General features: G+C 36.6%; 1 protein-coding gene across 3 annotated transcripts in view; it reads right to left on the bottom strand.

The window, feature by feature from the left end:
• ARHGAP19 (Rho GTPase activating protein 19) overlaps positions 1-23,002 on the bottom strand; it is a 48,406-nt gene that overhangs the window by 19,157 nt on the left and 6,247 nt on the right. For all 3 annotated transcript variants that reach the window (XM_011221999.3, XM_034663073.1, XM_034663072.1), the window contains 5 exons: positions 9,579-9,844; positions 8,477-8,557; positions 6,967-7,176; positions 4,547-4,773; positions 2,381-2,467 (listed from right to left, as the gene is read on the bottom strand). In XM_011221999.3, the coding sequence (XP_011220301.2) occupies positions 2,381-2,467; positions 4,547-4,773; positions 6,967-7,176; positions 8,477-8,557; positions 9,579-9,844 (871 nt within the window). The remainder of the gene's footprint in view (positions 1-2,380; positions 2,468-4,546; positions 4,774-6,966; positions 7,177-8,476; positions 8,558-9,578; positions 9,845-23,002) is intronic.

The following is a 23,002-nucleotide window of genomic DNA, read 5'->3' on the forward strand; positions in this document are numbered from 1 at the left end:
AACATAAACCTCAATTAGCTTATGTAATTAAAAATAGCATCTATGAAATACACTCTTAGGACAACTGGGGGAATTTGAATCTGTACTGAATCTTAGTTAATATAATATTCTTATTAATTTTCTTAGACATGATAATGGTACTGTGACTATTAGGAGAATGTTCTTATTCTTAGGAGACACATGCTTAAGTATTTACATGTGAAGTATCATGATGTCTGCCTTTTACTATCAGGGGTTCAGCCAAAAACAAAAACTAAAAAAAAACATGAATATACGGAGTAAGATAAAGCAAATATGGCAAATGGTAACATTTGTTGAATCTTAGAGTTATGTAAGTGTTCACTGTTTTACTCTCACAACTTTTTAATCTATATTTGAAAAACTTCATAATAAAGTTTTTTTAAAAAAGTCTTGAGACAAAAATATTATGGCATCTACAGTTTAATTTTTACCTTGGTAAACTATGAGGCAGAGCTCAAAACCAAAGGAAATTTCCTCCAAACAAGAATATGACAGAGCCCACGCCACTTACTCAGCTAAAGTCATTAAAACACATATACACATACACATACACACACACACACACACACACAGAGGTATCTATCTGGTGGCTCAGTCAGTGCAGCATGCAACTTCTGATCTCGGGGTTGTGAGTTGAGGCCCCATGTTGGGTGTAGAGATAACTTCTAAAGAAATTAAATTTAAAAAAAAGCAAAAACAAAAACACCTCTGCCCCCCAAAAGACACTATAAGCTTAAGAGATACCCAGAAAGGGAACCAGAAGCAGATGGTTTGCTTAAATGAAAATCTGGAAGTGTTAAGTATTTTACAGTTCAGAGGGAATCAATAAAAGACCTTCCCACATAAAATGGGAATTGGCCTTAATTGTAGATGGTTATAAGTCCCTAAGAAAAGATGTTGTGACCCATGTTGGGAAGACAAAACCAGACTGGGTCAGGGACACGTGGGTGGCTCAGTCAGCTGACTTTTGGTTTCAGCTCAGGTCATGCTCTCATGGGTCATGGAATCAAGCCCCACATCAGACACCATGTCCAGTTCTGCACTCAGTGGGGAGTCTGCTTGAGACTCTCCCCATCTCCATACTTCCTGGGGTGGGGTGGGGGCGCACCACTCTCTCTCAAATAAATCTTAAAAAAAAAAAAAAAAAAGACTGGGTCAGAGGGACTGATAATAGCAGAGGATAGAACTATAAATAGGAGGAATTTTCAGGAAAAAAAAATACAAAGAACAACAGAATGAGACAACACTGAATCTGAGGATTAGGAAGTTGAAAGTCCACCCAAAGAGGCCTGAGAACAAGAAGACACAACAAAATACAAGAACAATAAACCTGGGGTAAAACAAGACCTCAGAATAAGTGATAGAGCACACAGAAAAATCAACCAAAGGAAAAGGCCGGGGAAGAACCCAATCAGACAAAGTGGTAAAGCAGAGGCCCATAAGGACAATAGTTCTGATGGGAATATCAAAACGGAGAGACCTAAGACCAAAATAAATCTCAAAAGAAATGTTCTTTCTCTCCTTCAGAGATCAACAGAGGCTCATAGCGTGCTCACACTAGCCTGGAAACAAAGTTAAAGTAGCAAACAAGAATCAAAGCCCCAAAGAGGAGGAGCTGAAAAGGGATCTATAAAAGGAAAAAGAAGAGTGAGAAACAGAATGTTTGAAAGGGTCTAATAATTAGACCCTCTAAGATTTGTATGATTTCTATTCTCAAAATCCTTCACAGTGATATGTTATCTTACATGGTAAAAGGGATGTGTTGGTATGATTAAGTTAAGAATCTTGCAATGGGGAGATTACCTATGTTATCCAGATGGGTCCTCTCAAACAAACCAGAGGGCCTCTAGGAAAGGGAAAGGTATTGTCCCCCCAGTCTTCTCAGCAGGAGACCATGTTAGAGAAGGGTTTGTCTTCAAAAAATCTGTGTATGTGGCTTTTGTCTGATGGAGTGAATCCCTATGAAATCCACAGAACCATTGAGAAAATTTTGTGGGCAGAAACATTGATAATTTGTACTAAAAGGGACAAAGAATACAAAATGAAAAGAGACTCTCAGACCCTCAAAACTCTACCGGCAGGAAACAGGCAGGATAAACTCACTCAACGGCCAATACACACTGCCTTTCATGAAAAAGGAAGGATGACTCAGGGTGGAGCCAATTATCCTACTCATCCTCCAGGTACTTTCCTATTCCTCCCCACCTTGGTCGTTTTCTTTGGGTTTTGCCACTGTCCAATCTGGCTTCAAGTCCCAGTCAGGGCCTTTTTATTTAGTTATCCTTATAGCCCTGCTGAGGATCCCACCATGTTTCAACCTCCTTGTCCTATTACCACCCAAATCTCACCCCTTACCTACCTTAAAAAGTTTCTGGGAGTGTTTAATCATAAAAGCCATCCCATTGTTTAACTTTGTGATATTCTCTTGAAGGTCATTTGCAGTGACCTGTTCAGAGGAAAAAAAAAAAAACAAAAGAGGGGGATTAAGAGCTGGGAAATAGAAGACATACTCCATTTACTTACCATTAAGCTTAATCTTTCAAAGGTATAGTGGCTTCCTTCCCTAACAAAGGTGCCTCTAATATAATGTTTAATTCTGGAAAGGCTTTTTGGTTCAGCAGGCTTCTACTGAATATGACATAACCTAGGAGAAATCACAGTCCCTAAAGTCACCAAGAAATCCTTGAAAACCAATCTTTGTTTCTTAATTCTGCTTGAGAATTATACATGCAAGCAGAGTTGCTAAAGAAAATCTAGTCTGGGATTCAAAATGGGCAGGAAAAACAGAATCTATACCAACCACCAAGGACACTGACTCTTCAGAGAAACTGGAGTTTCTCCAAAGGTGAGAGAACTGTCACTACTAATTGATACCAAAGGTGACACCAGTTTCTTAAATCACAAATGGTCATTGATTTTCTTCTTGTTTCTCCTGACTTTTTTAAGCACTTGAGCATCTCTACTATCCCAAAGCCCTCATCTCTGTTACTTAATCTGTTTACTTTTACCAAGATCTCTTAATATCTCTTTTTATAGGCACAGATTACTCACTTTTTTCATAATTTCAGTTGGCTGGTTCTAAAATTCTTTCATTAGGAGGCTTGATCTCCTTAATATGGACAAATGTTGATGTGCCCTTTCTTTTTACCCCCACCCCCAACCTTCATCTGGGCAGAGGTTCTTCCTGGCCTGGAACATCACATTTTTTTCACTAGTTATTTGTTCGGTAAAATGTTCCACACAACTACTTTCCCTTTTTTCTTTCTTTTCTTTCTTTCTTTCTTTCTTTTTTTTTTTTTTTTTGGCAAAGTAAGCTCCATGAGCCCAATGTGAGGCTGGAACTCACGACCCCAAGATCAAGAGTCACATGCTCTACTGACAACCAATCAGGCACCCCACAACTACTCTCCTTAATCTACCTTTTCTCATTTCTTATAATCCCAAAAATCTTTTATAAGACACCATATCCTATCTATTTCTATTCCGACAACCTCATGAGATAAGTGATGAAGTACTAATTTATGCCCAATTTACAGAGGAAGAGCCTAAGCATAAAAAGGGCAAAGGACACAGATAATATAGCTGATTTACAGCTTCCAACCCAAATATTCTGGCTCCCAATTCCATCATACAGTAAAACCTATATTATGAATGGGCAGGAACGGGGCACCTGGGTGGCTCTGGCTCTGTCAGTTGGCCATCTGCCTTTGGCTCAGGTCATGATCCCGGAGTCTCAGGATTGAGCCCCGCATCAGGCTCCCTCCTCAGCTGGGAGTCTGCTTGTCCCTCTGCCCCTCACCCTGCACATGCTCCCTCCTCGCCCCCCCCTCTCTCTCTCAGATAAATAAATAAAATCTATATATTTAGCATATATACATATATATATACGGGCAGGGACATAAAGCTAGTGCCTCTAGGTCAAAAATTAGTTCAATAGGCAGTTTGGAAAAAAAAATTAGTTCAATAGACTTCTAATAATTTATTTCTCACATAAGTCACTGAGAAAGCCATGGTCTCAGTGATAAAAAACACATTCAGCTTTTTCCAAGGAGAGCATATCTACAGGAAATAGAAAAGTCAGGATAAGGCAGAACTGTTCTGTATCATCTTACCTAAAAGTTTAATGACATTATCCGGTAAAATTGTATGGCTCTAGTCTAAATTTATACCACACAATTTTCAGAAATCAATCTGATTTCTCAAAAGTCTTTCCTGTTAAGAAGGAATATACAATGACCAGCCAAAATGAGTATTCTAGTTTAGTTAGGAGGTATAATTTTCCACTAAGAGCTTCCACTAATAAATTGTCTTTCATGTTTATCAGAGATTGATTTATACATAAGGTTACAAGAATTGGCCCCTTCAGGTTTGATGACTCCCAAATGAACTAATATAGTTATGTTCCTAACCTTGTAAAGCTGAAAAGTAGACTTTGGACCCTTGATAACCTCACCAAGGTACAGCCAGAGGATGAGGCCCAGCCCAAGAGAACCAAGCAGTCTTTGCTCTTCCCCTCAACACTCACATTTTTCGGCCACAGGACATGGGGTGCAAACATAAGGGCAAGGTTATAGGCAGACATCTTATTCTTGTCTTGTTTCTTTGCTGTCTGGTACAGGAGATCAAGCAATAACTTCAGCAAGTTACGATTGGGTGGAGGGAGAATGAGGAAGAGCAACTGGAGAGCCTCAATTTGCCGCTCCTTATCAGGTACATTGGTCTTGTTTCCTTTATCATCAAACTGCATCAAATCTTGAGGACAAAAGAAATGATTGCAAAGGAGGGAGAAAATATAAGCAAGAAAAATCAACATGCCTACTATTATCCTCCCCTCACCTCCAATCAAAAAAAAGAAGAGGGAAAAAACAATCAGACATAAACAGAGATTAGAGCAAAATATAATAACAAAATAGTGTCAGTACAATTCAATAATAAAAAGACCAAAAAATTTTTTAAATAGGCAAAAGACTTGAATAAACATTCCTCCAAAGAAGATATACAAATGGCCAATAAGCATTTGTATACTCTATATCATTAGCTATCAGGGAAAAGTAAATCAAAAACACAATGAGATACTACTTTATACCCACTAGTATGGCTATAACCAAAAAACCAAAAATAACAAGTGTTGGCAAGAATGCTGAGAAAATTAAACCCCCCTACATTGCCAGTAGGAATGCAAAATGGTGCACTTTCGAAAAGTTTGGCAGTTCCTTAGAAAGCTAAACATAGTGTTACCATATGACCCGGCAATTCCATTGCTAGGTACATATTCTTAGGGATATAGAGAAATGAAAACATCTCCACACAGATCTTTGGCAATGCCACCCCCTTCACTTTTCCTCACCCAGATATTTTACTGCTAAAAGAAGTATGACAGTGAATTATGCGCTGATAACAGGATGATCCACGCAGCTCCTCCATGGAATCAAAATCACTGTTTGTCCCCTAAAAGACTACCCAGGTTATCAATAACAACAGTCCCCAGATAACAGAACTTCAAAGGACCCAAATAACCATTTGGATATAATTCATATAGTCCTGAAAATGATTAAAGTGTGTTGCTTAAACTATTTAACTTCAATAATAATTCCAAGTTTAGAAAAGGCAGGTAATATTTCTAGAAACTATTTATTCCCTGTTAACATGAAACTGCAAACAAAAATCCCTTCCAGTTATCAGCAAGGCATACCAAATGCTGCAACTGTGCCACACCTCAACATGATCACAAGGAACAGTGAGTCACGGGGTAGGGGAGTGGAGGATTGCAAATATTGCACTAAATTAACTCAGCGGAAAAGTAAACAGAATAAGCATTCTTCGTGTTAACACTTATAAAAAAAAATCAATATTTTCCATATCTTTTTCAAGATCCAACTTATTTCTCTCCAAAATAATTATAAAGTTATATAACATTCTAATAACATTTATTCACTTGTATGATCCAGATTGTCACTGAGAGTGCTAAAAAAAAAAATCTAATCTTATTAGATTTTAGAAATTCAAGCTAGTTTTTTAAGTAATAAAAATTACTCAAGAGAAAAAAAAAATCTTATATTTTCCTTAAAATTAGGAAAGAGAGGAAAATGCCCAAAGGCAGAAAACCAAGTAAATGTAGTATGGATTTTGATGCCATGTGCACTTAGAGCTTATAGCAGCCTAAGAGCTGTGCAATTTAAAAATGAATTCCCTACCACACAGACATAAAAGAGAATGAGGAAAATATCAGCTGAAAATGGAACATCCTCCAAGACACACTGAGTGAAAAAAGCAAACTAGAGAACAATGTGTATTATAACCTACCATTACATAAAAAGAGAGGAAAAAGAATATATGTAAGTATTTGTTTGTAAATACCTCTGGAAGGATACATTGGAAATCAATAACCTTGGTTGCCTCCAGGAAGAAAAACTGGGTATCGGGAAAGAGAGGTGGGAGGGAGGCTTTTCACTGTATATCCTTTTGAATCTTTTGAATTTTGAACCATGTGAGCATATTGCTTATTTAGAAAACAAATAAATTTTCAAAAAAACTTTCCAAGATTAGAGATGATCTCAATTGAGGCATAGTAATACTTAGCTAAAGCGCCAAACCAAGGCAAATATAGCAAACCTGTAACCACCTCAGGTATGTGAATCAATCCAATGAAAAGCATTCATTATCAAGCAACTAAAATATTCAAAGCACAATGCTAGGATCCATCAGGGATATAAAAATAAATAAAACCCAGAATTTATATCAAAGAAGCTGATTTAGCAAGGAAAACACCTGATTAAATCAAATGTAATTAGCCAATACCACCCAGAGAGCCCAAAATATCATGAAGTCTTAACCAGTTTTGGCAGAAGTACTGCTATGGATTACAAACGACAGAAAATGCAAACAACTTTACTCAACCGAAAGAAATATATTTATTTACATCTCCTTCTCACCTACCATACTCACCAGCAATTTTGAGGTGTGCATGGAAATGTTTATGAGTTAGCAGGGGCTCAGGTAACTCTCCCAGAAACATCTTCAGCAAGGTAGCGACATCATTTGAATGAAACTCCCCCGATTCCAAGTCAATATCAGTTCCACTATTGAGAGCATCTCTTAAAATCTGCTGTCGGACACTATTCCCTGGTACTCTAAACAAACCCTCTACTCTCAAGTCTGTTTAGCACGGAAAAAAGAGAGGACATGCAAAAAAAAGTTACAATTAAGTCATCTAAAAGACTACACTCGAAATACCTTTTATAAAGACTTTGAAGGAGGTTTTCTTCCCTTTTTCCCAAAAAAGTTTCGAACCTACTGGCCCCTGAGGAGACTTATCTGAACATCCCTGAGCACCTGGAAAAGGTCTGCCCAGGACCAGCTACAATTGGGGACTGAATTTAACCTAAACAATGACTAGAATGAGCTTGAAAAATAAGTTGGAAGAAAGCCAAATCTCCCAGAAGGCCCTTTCCCTTTGACTGGAGGGCCTGAATTCATCTGTGGAAGTTTGTTGCTCCTGTAAATGGTTTCCCAGTCCAAAATGAATCTAGAGTCCCTGCACTGCCTCAGATATTAAAATTCTAACCTGTCAGATCACCTTTCAGTCTGAGATTCCCAGAAGCTTAGGATCATCCCAACTGAACTGTTTTTCCCTTCCAGTCAGGTTCTAAGCTAATCTAAGAGGAAAAAGAAAAATGAGAACTATAGTTTTGGTTTGATCTGGAAGAACCATGAGAGTTCATGTTTTCAGCATAGGCACATTTTTATTTTTGTATAGCCCCCTAATTCAGGGGTTCAAGTTCAAATGCCTAGAAGGGCAGGCAGATAATAATAAATAAAGGAATGGGAACCAAAACAAACTAGAGAGCACATACCTGTGCTCCACTTGATTGTGTCCAAGTGGGGGCCCAGGATACTAGATCTTTCTGTCATCCAAAGAATTCGAAAACCTGGACTTTCCCCATTCCCCACTGATAACTAATTTTATTTTTAATTTAATCCTTTGCCAACCAAACAAAATATGAACATAGAGGCCTCAAGTCCTTACGTTATCAGTTTGCAACCTCTGCTCTAGCTCCTACCACAGTGCCACACATAAAATATCATAAATAAGCATTTGTATTGAATTTATCAAAGCATCACATACACCACACATTTCACATACACTCAACTGGACCAAGCACTTAGAGCAAGACATAACCAGCATGACTACCACAAAATGAATAGGAATTAAGCAAAGAGTATATCTGAATTATAGAATTCCAGAGATGAAAAGTATCTTTGGTGATAAATCATGTTCCCTTGAGTAAAGATTATGATTCTTTAGAGACAATGTATTTTTCCAGAAAAAAAAAGCCTAAGTCAAGGTGAAAATGTGATTTCATAGATACTATCTAATTTATCTACATCTTTGAGAGTATAAAATAAACCAATATATGAGATTAACAAAGAACAACAAACTCTTGAGAAGTCTTACTTTTGTGTAGATACTCAATCAGTTGGTATATCTGGGCAATGCCTTCCTCTGTCAATGGGGATCCAAACACCACTCCTTTTTCTAAAAAACCATATGACAGGACAGAGTTATATTTTCCATAAATAGTACAAAGTCATCATTCTTAAAGCCACTCAAGCATCCTATGTTACAGTTCAGCAAATGCTTTCACAGGTTAGTAAACAAAACCTTAAAGCTGGAAGTACACCCAAAAATGCAACAACTCTCAATCAATTCTCTGCAAGTTTAATATTAGACTATAGGTTCCTTAAAGACAAAGACCATCTTCTTATTTAAGTAACAGTACCTAGCATGTTGATATTTAACTTAAAAGAAAAACAGGGAGTCGCCTGGGTGGCTGAGTCGGCTGAGCATCCAACTCTTGGTTTCAGCTCAGGGCTGAAGATCATGCCCTGAGACCAAGCCCCGCATTGGGCTCCAAGCTCGGACAGGGTCTGTATAAGATTCTCTCTTTCCCTCTCCCTCTGCCCTTTCCCCCACTCGAGCTCAAGCTCTAAGATAAATAAATAAAACCTTTAAAATAGATAAATAAATAAACAGAATTTAGAACCACGATTGCCAAAGTATGACAGATTATCCACTAGTGCTGGTATAGGGCCTGATCTGTTATAATATTTAAACTTTTTTTCTACCATAAATGATTTTCTTATGCTTAATAAAACAGTACCTCTTTAATATCTTATCAAAAGCCGTGCCACAATTTATTTTCTGGGAAGGTTTTTATTTTGTGTGACTCATAGGTATTTTCCTTATCAAGCAGTCCATAGAATGAAAACATTCGAGAATTGCAATAAAAAATGTTCAAACTTTCTTTACTGTACTCTCCAGCTATGTCACAGGGTATGAAAATCAACTAAATTATGTCATCTCTCTCAGGGATTGATATGCTTGCTTTAGTTTAGCTACTTTTTAAAATTTTTATTGCTAACTTAAGATTTTACTACTTAAGAAAATGAGAATGACCAAAAAAAAAAAAAAAAAACTTTACATAATAGCAACTCAGTGAATGTACAGATGTTAGGAGGTGAAGAGATCTGCCCACCCTTCACAGACATATGCCTACCCTTTCGCTTGAGAGACATTAGAGACCGGAAGAATCCCGCTGCTGGGCCAGCCCCGCCAGGCAACTTAAGGTCCACTTCCCCCATCAGCTGAGCCAACTCTGTTCCAGGTAAGTCAATGAGCCTTGTGATATTGCTGACCACCAACTCGGTGAACACTTCAGGGTTCTCATGTCGGAGTTTCTCCACAAAAAAGTCAGGATTGAAGATAATGGGCTGCCCTCGAAGGGAAGAGTCATTGCAGATAACAAAATTACAGATGGCATCACTGAAAAAAACGAAACAGAAGACACTTCAGGGTGATCATTTTTGCATGTTTCTCATGCTCTCTAAGCCATACAAGTATTCGCTCTTTCTATGGGTTAATCTACATATCGGTCTTTTGAAAAACCTAATCTTTAATCTGCTCACTATACAAAAGGAGACAATTTGAGCTTGTTGCTATTTAGGTTATACCTCCCCTAGATACGCAGGAATTTCATTTCATGAAAAGATACCAAATAACCTCTAAATATGACCCGACTCCCTGCTCAGTGGGGAATCCACTTCTCTCTCTGCCCCTACCCTCTCTGCTCGTGCTCATTCGGGCTCTAATAAATAAAATCTTAATTAATTAATAAGACCCGAATTTGCCCCTTAACTTCAGGCATATGCCATAAGAAGATATAGATCCTTACAGCCTCCCAAGCCCAACAGTATATTAAATTTGGTAGTCACATAGAGCACATTTCCTTAAAACAGCCAAACCCTGAATTTTTACTGTTAAACACTTGTAAGACACCAGACCTGCAGCTGTTCTTCCTAACACAGCAATGGGTAATATTAAATTAAGGCCTTCTTGGGACTACAGCCAGCACTGTACATGCGGTGTCCCAACTGTTAACAGCACATTTAGGCCAGTCTCAAATGCCACAGAAACCACATGACAGTAAGCATGAGTCTATTTAAGAGCTAAAACTACATCTAAATAGTGTAGTAGGCATTTTGGAGACATTTGCTCTGCCCATAGGGTTCTTTGGTCCTTACACAGGTGTTTTCTTTTTCCTTTCTTTCTTTTTTTTTTTTTTTTTTTTAAGATTTCATTTATTTGAGAGAGAAAGAGAGGGAGAGGGAGAAGCAGATCCCTCCGCCAAGCAGAGAGCCTACACAGGCGTTTTCTAATAATCAGCCCACTTTAACTGAAACAGCTGCCCTTGGATTCTGTTCCTCATAATCGAAAAGCCTTCATCAGAATGGAAGGCATTTACAAGTATATAAAATCGATATTAATTCCACCTTATCCAGGTCCAGAAATAGGTTTTATTTTAAAATCCTTCAACTCTGGATGCCTCTGCCCATCATCTAAGTCCAACCTTTGTTCAGACAGGTTCTTCTCTCTAGGGCACTTGGAAAAATTCTTGTTTTTAGATCTAAGGAGCACTTGCTCCTAATTTCACTTTTCTGTCATTGAATAATACTAAGCAGATACATCCTGTTGGCCCCTGATCTTAGCTCATTTTCCACTCCTACATTACTCAGGCTATATTCCTGGCAAAGCTCCTTTGACTCTCAAGAAATATTTTCTTCCCTATTCATTGTTTTCCAATGCCTTACTATACTCCTTTGTACTTTTAACATGTTACATATAAGAACTATATTATTCCATCTCCGATAGCAGACACAATACTACTTGTTTGTATCCATTATCGATCATCTCTAATGGCTTGTTCAAATCCTTATTATATAAATAGTCATCTATTATATAACCAATGAGTAGATACAACACAAACCAGAAAGAACATGTCATCACATCTGTCAGGCAAAATTGAAATTCATCTGACACATATAAACATTCCCACGATAAAAACAAAACAAAACAAAACAAAAAACCAGTTATAACTTAAAAGTCTTCCACAACATCCTAGGTACCAAAAAACTGTTCCAGGAAAAATGACACTCTAATATTAAATATTAGTAATCTATAATCTACTTTGTCAACACTACATGGATAATTTCTAATAATGGTATAATTAAAACAAGGCATGGGAAAACTTCAAAGTTCATCACTTCTTCCTTGAAAAATTACTACGTCATTTTAATCAATAGTCCAAATCTTCAATTGGTAGCTACTAAATTCCTTCTTTTCTCTGAAATGATAAAAGAGAATTCACATAAAAATTTAAAATTACGAACATGTATTCTCAAGCCAAAAAGTCATTAAAGAAAGAAATCTAAAACTGCTTATCGACTTGACCTTTTTATACACAAGGAAAGGTTATTTTTCCTGTAAAGGTGCAAATGATTATAAGGCAATTAAAATCAAAATCAAGTGTATCCTAAACCATTGACAAAACCTCATTTTTTAAATGTCAGCTTATTTCAGTTAAGAAACATGAGTCAATATAAAACTACTGTTTATAATCACTGCCAATGAGAAATCACTACTCTGAGAGAGCCAGAAAAATCATGAAATGTGTTAGCACTAAAAAGAGTCTTATAATTTACTGAGTCTAAACTATCATTTTATGGACTTCACATCCCTTTTAATTCTGAAAAACAGATTTCAGATCAAATTAGTTCTAACATATAAATACGCATGAATAGCATCCATTACATTCCTGAAGTAGAAACACATACAGAATACAACCTTCAGACCTTTATTTTCTTAATATCCGGAGCAATATTCAGTTAAGATCCTAAAACTTCTATCACAGATGACCCTCCAGCACTAAACTGGATCAAAAACAAAAGTGAAAAAGGCTCTAGAAGCCCAAAGCCCTAGCCTCACAGTTTCTCAATAGAGTCCTTCCTACCTGGCCATCACCCCCAAGTCTGCCCCTCTCCTAAATAGGTAGAACAGGCAGAAGAATAAGTAAGTTCAAGGCTCCCTCTACCTATTCACAAAGAATACCAGGAAAAGTTCCCTTGAAGTCCTAACCCACAGGTAATAACCAATCTCAGTTTCTTTTCTCCTTCTGCTTTTTCTCCCCTTCCTTCCCATGATATTCACTCTTGTTTTGCCCCATTTGAATGTCTTTAACCTAGGGGTTTTTTTTCTCCTTTTTCACTTTTTCTGAGTGGAGCATCTATCTGGTAAGACAGGATATAAGAGAGAAATGATTTAAAAAGAAGTAAAATGGAAGATGGGAGACAGAAAAGACAGATACAGTGGTTACATTTTTTAATTACCGAATACTACACGGCCCTTTCTACAGAATACGTAATATCACAATAAAAGCTGAGAATATCAAGGAACATGGTTAAGAACTTAAGAGATTTCTAGGACTAAAGACAAGAATTAAACTAAAACAACTTCCTACTCTACAGTATCTTATTTTAAAACAAAGTCTAAGTTTGCTCAAGTTCAAGAAAAAAAAATTAATTTCTTACATAAGTGCTGAAAGCTTCTGATGAGGCATTGGTAAATCGAAGAGACAGGAAAAAAAGCTTTCTCCTTGTTTGTCATGACAAAGGAACCTCCTTTCCCTGCCCCATCACAGCCTACATAAATTCCAGACATGTTAGAGGACACAAGGACACATTATGGGGCCTGAAAGGCAGTACTTATCACGAGTCGAAGCACTCATTTGCGAGTAGGAACAAAACAGAAATAAACTGGACCAGTTCATTGTATTTGCCAATGTGTAGATGAAGCTCAACATTAGTCTCCCATCACACTGAAAGTTGTATTAGACAAAACAATCATATAATGTAAGAGTATAAGGACAAGTACTTGTATAGTATGGAGGGAAGGATGATCCCTACCTCACATCATACACAAAAAAAAGAAAAAAAGATCTAAATATGAAAAGCCAAACTTTAAACAGTTTAGAAAAGAACGAAGAATAATAAATGAGGCAGAGGAAATGTGTCTTAAACAAGGCACAATCCACAAAGAAAGACTGATACATTTAACTACATTAAAATTTTAAATGTGTGTACAACAAATGACATTATGAGCAAAGTTTTTTAAAAATGAAGTCAAAATGCATCTGGAGAGAGGAACTGGATGAAAGAAGAGGAGTGGGAGAAAAACTTTTCACTGTATGTTCTTTTGTACTTTCTGGATTTTTTATTCATATGAACATATTACCCATTCAAAATAAATACATAAATAGATTTAAAACTTTAAAATAGAAAGCCATAAACTGGAAAAAAATTGTCATGTATATAAAAGGATTAGCATTCAGAATTTATCAGTCTAAAATTTTATGTCTAAAATTTATAAGAAAAATACACTCAAAGAAAATTAGACAAAAGACATGATCAAATAATTCATAAAGGAGGGGCCCTAAGTGACTAATAAACATGAAAAGAATCTTAACTTTAAAAGTTACAAGGGTAGGGGCACCTGGGTGGCTCAGTAGATTAAGCCTCTGACTTGATTTCAGTTCGGGTCATGATCTCAGAGTTGTGAGACTGAGCCCTGTGATGGGCTCCATGCTGGGCATGGAAGCCTGCTTACCATTCTCTCTCTCCTTCTCCCTTTGCACCCCCCCCACCTTCCCTACTCATGCAAGCACACACCCTCTTTCTCTCTCTGTAAAAAAAAAAAAAAGTTACAAGGGTAAGCAAATTGAAGAATGGTATCTTTCCCCATCCATCATTTTGGCAAAAACTATCAGATTCAGGCAACATCCTTTAATTCCTAGTTTGCTAAGGGTTATTTATCTTTTATCACGAGTCAGTGCTTAATTTTATCTATTTGTTGTGCATTTATTGATATGATTTTTCTCCTTTATTTTGTTAATGTGGTGAATGACACTGATTAATGTTAAACCAACCTTGCATTTCTAGAATGTTGTTATATTATCATTTTTATATATTGCTGAATTTGGTTTGCTAATAGTCTGGGTTTCTCCACATACATTCATAAGTGAGAGTGTCATGGAACTGCTTTCTGAAAGTAGAGAGTTCCTATGAAATCTTTCATAAGCCAAAATGGCATAGAGTGAAGAAGCAATTACCATTAACTTATATGGAAAATTTTTTTAGCATCTCCAGACCCCAAAAATAGCCCTTCTTAGCCCTTTTTGATCCCTTTGGACCTATTTTGCTGGTGGATGCACAAAATAAATCAAGATAAAGCACAGATGCCCACAGACACAGTTCAAACTTACAGCAGCTTGCTGCTGAGAGCCACTCTCATTGATCAGGGTCTCAGCAGCCTCCATAATGGCTCACTGGAAAACAAACGCTAAATGCTATTCTCACTTTTCGTCTTGTTTTGTAAAAGTGGAAATCTTCTTTCAATTTCTTTCAGTTAGTGAAAACAGGCACTAATGTAGGTCCTGCCTAAAAGCAAAGAGGCCTAACACAAACGTTCAAAAAGCAGGAAATACCTGTGCAGTCGTGCGACTCCCCCTTCCACAGTTTCACTTTCTGTGGTCAACAGGCAGATAATCCCCCTCTTGACCTATCAGAAGGTCAACAGTAGTCTAACAACTATCAAGGGTGCCTACATCACTCACCTCACTTCATCTGATTACATAAGCATTTTATCAGTTCACATGACCACAAGAAGAGTGAGTATAGCACAAAAGGTATTTTGAGAGAAAGACCACATTCACCCAACTTTCATTATATTATTATTGTTCTATTTTAACATTATTTATTGCTCCCTTTTATCTGGTTATTAGGTAAGAGACTTCTATTATACCTAGTTATTAGATAAGAGATCTCTTATTAATCTCTTAATGTGCCTAATTTATAAATGAAACTTTACCATAGCTGTGCATGTATAGGAAAAAAGTATACATGGGGTTCAGTACTATCCACAGGTTCAGCCATCCACAGCGGAGAGTCTTGGAACATACCCCCACGGACAGAGGGGGACTTCCGTATTGTATTCATTAGGTTTTATATCAAGGCTGTGCTGGCCTTATAAAATTAGTTGGGGAGTAGGTCTTATATTTCTACTTTCTGAAAAAGTTTAGGTGAGATTGGTGTTATTTCTTCTTTAAATGCTTGCTCAAATTGGCTGATGAAGCCATCTAAACCTAGAGTTTTCTTTGTGAGGTTTTTAACTATATATTCAATTGATGTTACAGACTATTCAAATTTTCTATTTCTTATATTAATTTTGGTAAGTTGGACATTTCTAGGAATTTGTCTATTTCATATAAATTTTCATATTTTATTGGCATAAATTTGTTTATAAGATTCTCTTAGGAACTTTTTTTTTAAAGATTTTATGTATTCATGAGAGAGGAGAGCTCGAGTGAGAGAGATCACAAGCAGGTGGAGGGGCAGAGGCAGAGGGAGAAGCACACTCCCGCTGAGCAGGGAACCTGACACAGGGCTCGATTCCAGGACCCCGGGATCATGACCTGAGCCGAAGATAGACACTTAACCGACTGAGCCACCCAGGCGCCCCTCACTATGTAACTTTGTAGTTCTTAAGAGGAACAATTAAAAAGTTCCTAAGACAGGTGCCTGGGTAGCTCAGTCCGTTAAGCATCTGCCTTTGGCTGAGGTTATGATCCCAATCTGTCTTCAGCTTAGTGTCCTAGGATGGAGCCTCAAAGTCCGGCTCCCTGCTTGGGGAGCCTGCTTCTCCCTCTTCCTCTGCCTGTGCTTACACACGGTCTATCAAATAAATAAATAAATAATCTTAAAAAAAAAAAGTCACATAGTGATGTCCTCTTCTTTGTTCCTGATGTTGATAATTTATGTTTTCTCTTTTTTAATTTATCTTACTAGAGGTTTATCAATTTTATTAGCTTTGTCAAGGTTCCAGCTTTTGATTTTGCTGTATCCCTCTATTACATGTTTGCTGTTTATTTCATTAATTTCTGCTCTTATCTTTATTACTTCCTTTCTTTACGGGATTCAGGGTAAAGGTGGTGCTGCAAATCAGTGGGGAATGGATGACCTTTTCACTAAGTGGTGCTGGAACACTTGGATATCTATAGAGGGGAAAAGTGAAAACTGGTATCTATCTCACACTATACACAAAGATCATCAATTCCAGGTAAATGGCACATCTAAAGGTGAATAGCAGAATGATAAACCTACTAGAAGGTAACATAGAAAAATACATTCTTGAATTGAGGCTGGGGAGATTTTTTAAATAACTTTAAAATAACACATTAAGGGACGCCTGGGTGGCTCAGTTGGTTAAGCGTTTGCCTTCCGCTCAGGTCATGATCCCAGAGTCCTGGGATTGAGTCCCACATCAGGCTCCTTGCTCAGCAGGGAACCTGCTTCTCCCTCTGCCTACCACTCGTCCTCTCTCTGACAAATAAATAAATAAAATTTTTCAAATAACATTAAAAATATTAACCACAAAAAAAGATTAATACAGTTGAGTTCATTAAAATAAACACTTGTACTTATCAAAAGACATCATTAAGAAAGCCAGTAGGAAAATATATCTGTAATATATAGCAAAAAAGGGCTCGCCTGAATATACTAAGAATTCCTACTAATCGATAAGAAAAAACAAACAACCCAATAGAAAAAGACACGAAATTTCAATAAAATCTAAAAAAAAGAGTAGCCAAGGGGCACCTGGGTGGCTCACCAGGTTCAGCATCCAACTCTTGGTTTCAGCTCAAGTCATGATCTCAGGGTCAGCGTGGAGTGTGCTTGAGATTCTCTCTCCCTCTGCCCCTCCCCACCCCTCATGCTCGCAGACACTCATGTGCACTCCTTCTCTCTCATTCTCTAATAAATAAATAAATAAATGGAATCTTTAAAAAAAGAAGAATTTTCACTGAAACATTAATTTCTAAAGAGCCAAAATATCCAGCAGAATTATTTTTTAAATTGTGGTGTATATAATGGTATATTTTACAGCAACAAAAATGGACAAACTCCAGTCATATGCACCATCATGAATGAATCACATATAATGATGAGCAAAAGAAGTCTCACACACACATACACACCCACACACTACTGACTGAGAATGCAATGACATTTACATCAAATTTTAAGAATAGACAAAAGCATATTGTTTAGCAATACTTGCCTAAGTGGTAAAAATACAAAGAGAAGCAAAGATATAGTTACCATAAATTCAGGATAATGGCTACCTTTGGGGGATAGTGACTAAGAGGAGGCAAGAGGGTATGAGGGGAATTTCCAAGGTGATAGCAATTTTCTTGTGATAAGTCATTGAGCTATGGAAAAAGGGAGATTCATTTGAAGTAAATATGGCAAATGTTAAGGTTTGTTGACGCGGGGCAATAGGAAAATATTGATTATATTATTCTACATACCTAGAATCACATCTTTGGAGACAAATTAAAAAAAAAAGTAGCTTTGACCTAAATCTTGCTACTACTTGATGTAAATATCATAGAAAATCAAAATTAATAGTAAAGGTTAATTTCCTCATCATAAAAGTTTTTGCATAGATGACCAGAACCAGGAGAATTAGTAGTTAGGTATGCAGGCACACAGAGATAGCAAGGACCCTAGTATTTAAATTTTTTTTTTTTAAGATTTTACTTATTTATTTGAGAGAGAGAGACAGTGAGTGAGGGAACACAAGCAAGTGGAGTGTGAGAGGGAGAAGCAGGCTTCTCGATCCCAGGACCCTGGGATCACGACCTGAGCTGAAGGCAAACCCTTAACGGCTGAGCCACCCAGGCGCCCCACGACCCTAGTATTTAAATGCATGTATTAGGCAACTATCCCAAAGAAGGATAAGAGGCAAAGCTTATCAAAAAGGACAATTTGGGGGCACCTGACTGGCTCAGTCAGTAGAAATGCGACTCTTGATCTCAGGATTGTGAGTTCAAGCCCCACGTTGGGTGTAGAGCTTACATTGGGAAAGAAAAGAAAGAAAAACGAGAGGAGAGGAGAGCAGACAGAAGAGGGGAGGGGAGAGGAGGGGAGGGGAGGGAAAAAAGAAAAAAGGATAATTTGTATTACTTACTTATCATCTGCTATGATTACTCTTACCACTAGATGGAACTCTACATGTAAGGCGATCTGCTTAGTGAAAGGACTAGAAACAGAATCCACAGCTGAAAAATCAATTACAAAATAATGAAATGCAAGTGCTTTTCAGGCATGTTAAACTCATGAATCTGCAAAATTCAAGGCAGTGGGAAAAAATTAAAAATTTATCCTGCAGATGTATCTTTTGGCTGACTGCTACCAAAACTGCATACCCACGAAACGAAATGTTTCCTCCCTAGTGAATTGCTTAACTTGATTTGTTCTCCAAGAACCACAACCTTGGCAACATCTATCAAAATACGAGCTATATTTAAAGTTGTCTAAATCTCACTTACCACCCTTAGAGAAGTATGCACTCTCCTACTACTTTTTCAACCCTCTGGCTTTGAAACATGACTTTCATTGTGTCGCCTTCTGGGAGAGTTGCTAGATAAGAATACATATAAATATTACACAAGAAGTTATTATTCTTCCCTTTCTCTATATATATCAAATTTAAACTGGTATCATGAAAGCTGTATGTAGAGAGAAAGGATGTAACAGGCCCCGTGAGCCCAAGCTGGCAGGATTTTTAAATAACAGAAACAGTTCAAAGTTGGTAAGTAGTACAAGACTTCAGGAAATTATATTCAATTTCTTAGACAAAAATTTTGAAACATTCACATTCTAAGGGCTGCCCTTAGAGTTTTTGTCCAAGATTTTGTAATTAGGACCTCTTATCTCTAATTTAGACTCCGAAAGTCTGCAAAACCCTATCTGACCCCTATATTTGATCTGAAACTAATTTCAAAATACTAGAGCAACTTAATCTGAATTAAATTAAACTAGTTAGAAATTACAGAATTCCTGATTGCTTATCTTCTTAATTTTAACATATTTTGGAAACCTGACCTAAGATTTTGACCTATGGCATGACAACGCAATATCATGCCATTTCTCAGTCAAGAAAGTAAATTATACTTCCTCCAAGTATCAATAACACAAATTTACTGACATGTATTTACTTGTCAATTTTTATTCTTCTGGGTGTCACAAGAATTGGTATTTTTTTAAAAGGTTTTATTTATTTATTTGCCAGAGAGAAAGAGACAGAGCCCAGACAGAGGGAGCGGCCGGCAGAGGGAGAAGCAGGTTCCCCACGTAGCAGGTAGCCTGATACAGGACTCGATCCCAGGGCCCCGGGATCAGGACCTGAGCCAAAGGCAGACACTTAACCAACTGAGCCACCCAGGTGTCCCAAGAATTGGTATTAATTCTGTTGCCATCACCTCTCTTAATTTTTCTCCCTCAGGCAGGTATACAATAAGAACGTTTATTTGTATTCGAAAAATAACATCAAAATTCCCTATTTATTTGAAGAAAGTTCTATAAAATGCTTTGTTGACAATTCAGTGTCTCTCTTACCATTATCTAAAAGTTGTTTATCACTCAGAAAAGTATAGTCCAAACTTCAGGAGACTCTTTTCCGAGGGACTTTAAATGACATGAGCCTCAGGCAACTAATACACAGAGTACTTCTATGTAAGGTCAGATTAGGTTCCAAAACACTACTTCTAAATCCATTTGTTCCAAAGTCCAGAGTGAGCCTATCCAAGAGAGAGAGACAGCAAGTGCTTCTGCTCTGGCATGTGACAGTCATATCTCACACAAGTTCTTAAAACAGAGCTTCTATTACTTTATCAATATTCTACAAACCTAATCATAAGTCTCTTCATCAACTAGCATAAGAAGGTGAAATCCGAGTTACTCATGGGTCATTTAAAATCAAACTAACCACGATCTACTGAGTGTTCTGTAATTTTAAGAAATTCTAAGATATAGGACAAGATACTAAGCTAAGTTTCACCTCTGGATGCTTAAAATCACACACACACACACGTTAGCCTTTGAAGCATCACTATTTTAAAGAGATCTTAGCGCAACTGCTAAAAATCCTTTGAAATTGGAAGTGATTACGAGACTTTTTCACTGTAGTGAGTCTTAAGCAACCTCCACTTTGGCGAAACACAATATGCTTTCCCATTCAGTCTGAACGATACCAATTGTTGAGATGATGTAATGCTGAAAAGATGGCATTCTAATATAAGAGATTTTATGGTGCATCAAGTATATAATACTTCTGAAAATTTTTGAAGTATTTCGAAAAATACTTTTTAAAATTTATATATTCTACCATCTTTTCAACACTTTTATTTCTCAACACCTAAAAAGAACGTATTGTGTTGGTTAAAATCTTTACGCTTTAATAAAACTTAGGCTTTATCCTCTGTACAATCATAATATACATATCCTGTATTTAAATTGTCAATAAAAACTGTAACACAATGATGTAAGTATACATTTCACATCGGTGGACTTTGAGAGAGCTTGGTCACAAGGATAGCTGCCACAAAATGACCTTATCCAAAGGAAAAAAAAAAAAGTAGGCCTTGGTACTTCAGTGAAGAAACTATTATTGCAACCAATGGAGGGATTGTAGGGATTTCAAAATGCAAAAAATTTTAAAATGGTAAGTAGACTTAAGTATACATAAAAGAGCCATACTTCGAAGCACAGCCTATAGTGCATATAATGATCTCCAATTAAAGTATAAAGGAAAGTATTTGATGATAATGTCAAGCATAATATTACTAAATTGTACCACTGTATACTTTCCTGGTTTCTGATCTTCCCTTAATTCTTAAGTTTCCTGTTATTTAGTGATTTATTTTTCAGTTTCATTGCTATTACTTACTCGGTTTAATTTTGTAATTGTGTTCAGCATTAAAACAAGTGAAGGACTTTTTAATTATATTATCCCAGTATCTTTAGGTTAGTTTTTAAATTAAAGAGTTTCTCCCCTCTCCAAAGGTATGATTAAGACACATTTAGCAAATGTAGCTCTCATTATTGTGGCATGCAATTATAAATTTAATATTAAGAACTATGTGATTTCTATATTTCATTCATGAATTTTTTTTGATACAGATAGAACCCAGCTAAGATGCCTTTATCTCTAATCAGATGACATATTATCTTAAAGCTGTCAAATAATGTTTTACTTCTTTATTATGACACATCTCAGAAATTTGGACAAAGATCAACCAAAATATTTTCTATGGGAAAAAATAAGAACAACAAAAAGAGAAAATTGGAATCATATAATCAGGAACATTTCTGAAGTGGATATAGCTCTATGTGGTATCTTGGACATTTTCTGTTAAATTGGGAGATATTTATTTGTTATAGATTGGCTCAGATTATTATTGAGAGTTTTTTAAAAGATTTATTTACTTGAGAAGGAGAGAGAGCAAGAGAGAGAGCAAGCATGAGCAGAAGGAGGGGCAGAAGGAATTTCAAGCAGACTCCCTGCCTACTGGGGAGCCCAACGTGGGGCTCAATCTCACAACCCCAAGATCATGACCTGAGCCAAAATCAAGAGTTGGACCCTCAACTTACTGAACCACCCCAATACCCCTATTACTGTGTTTCTGTAATCTTATTGAGTCCCAAGAAATTAGTTTTATGCTATGTAATACACTCTGGTCAGTAAGCAAGAGAAATAAAGTCCAAAGTTGATTAAATTTATTTGAAACTGATCTATATGCCTTTAAAGGAAACATCTCATTTCCATACTTGTGTATATAAGCAATATTTTAGTTACATATTAATTTTTCAAAAACCAAAGGGTTAATACTTCAGCACAACTAAATCAGCAGGCAGGTGACTGAATTTTTCTGTGGTTCTATATCATTCTTGCAGTAACAAAAAACTGGTGTCTAGCTTTCAGGTAATAATTCAGCTTGACAAATCACCTGTATTTAATCTGGCAACTGATACTGTTATTTATTATGTTTTCATCTGATTATCTTAAAAGCTATGGCTTTATATAGTGTTATAGTTATGAATTTGACACTAACACACTTCCCATTATAAAATATACTATTAACCCACTTCATACTTGAATAATTATTTATAAGATAGATCACAAAACTTGTGAGCATCTGACAAAATTCCCCCCCACTATATCGCTATAGTTTCATACTTAATTATAGAAAAGATAATAGTTTCCCTACAAGATTTTAAGTAATAGCTAAAGACCACAACACAAAAGATAATACAAGATCATTAATTGCCAAATCCATGGTACAGACAATAAAAGATGTACAAATTTAGAAGGAAAAGAGAAACTTTCACCCTCAGACAAGAGTTGACATTTGAGGTAGGTCTTAAAGATGAATAGGGTTTGGATAGTGGAAAAAATAAATAAGTAGTACTTAAATAAAGGGGCTTTTTGTTTGATTTTTTTTGTTGTTTGGTTGGTTTTTTAAGAAACATAAAATATGCTCTCTACATATTAGTGGCAAGCCCTTTTCAAAACATAAGCTTAAATAAAGGGGGGAGTGTACAGAGGGATTACTAAAATAGTGCAGTGGACCATCTGTTATTTTTGCATGCCCAACATCTAACTTCCCCTTTCTCTGGTAACAGCACCCCAATTTTCCTTTGGGCAATAACTTCTCCCCATCTTTCAGTATATGTGGTTTAGTGGATT

This window comes from Ailuropoda melanoleuca, chromosome 6 (genome assembly GCF_002007445.2).
Source record: "Ailuropoda melanoleuca isolate Jingjing chromosome 6, ASM200744v2, whole genome shotgun sequence".
Classification (NCBI taxonomy): domain Eukaryota; kingdom Metazoa; phylum Chordata; class Mammalia; order Carnivora; family Ursidae; genus Ailuropoda; species Ailuropoda melanoleuca.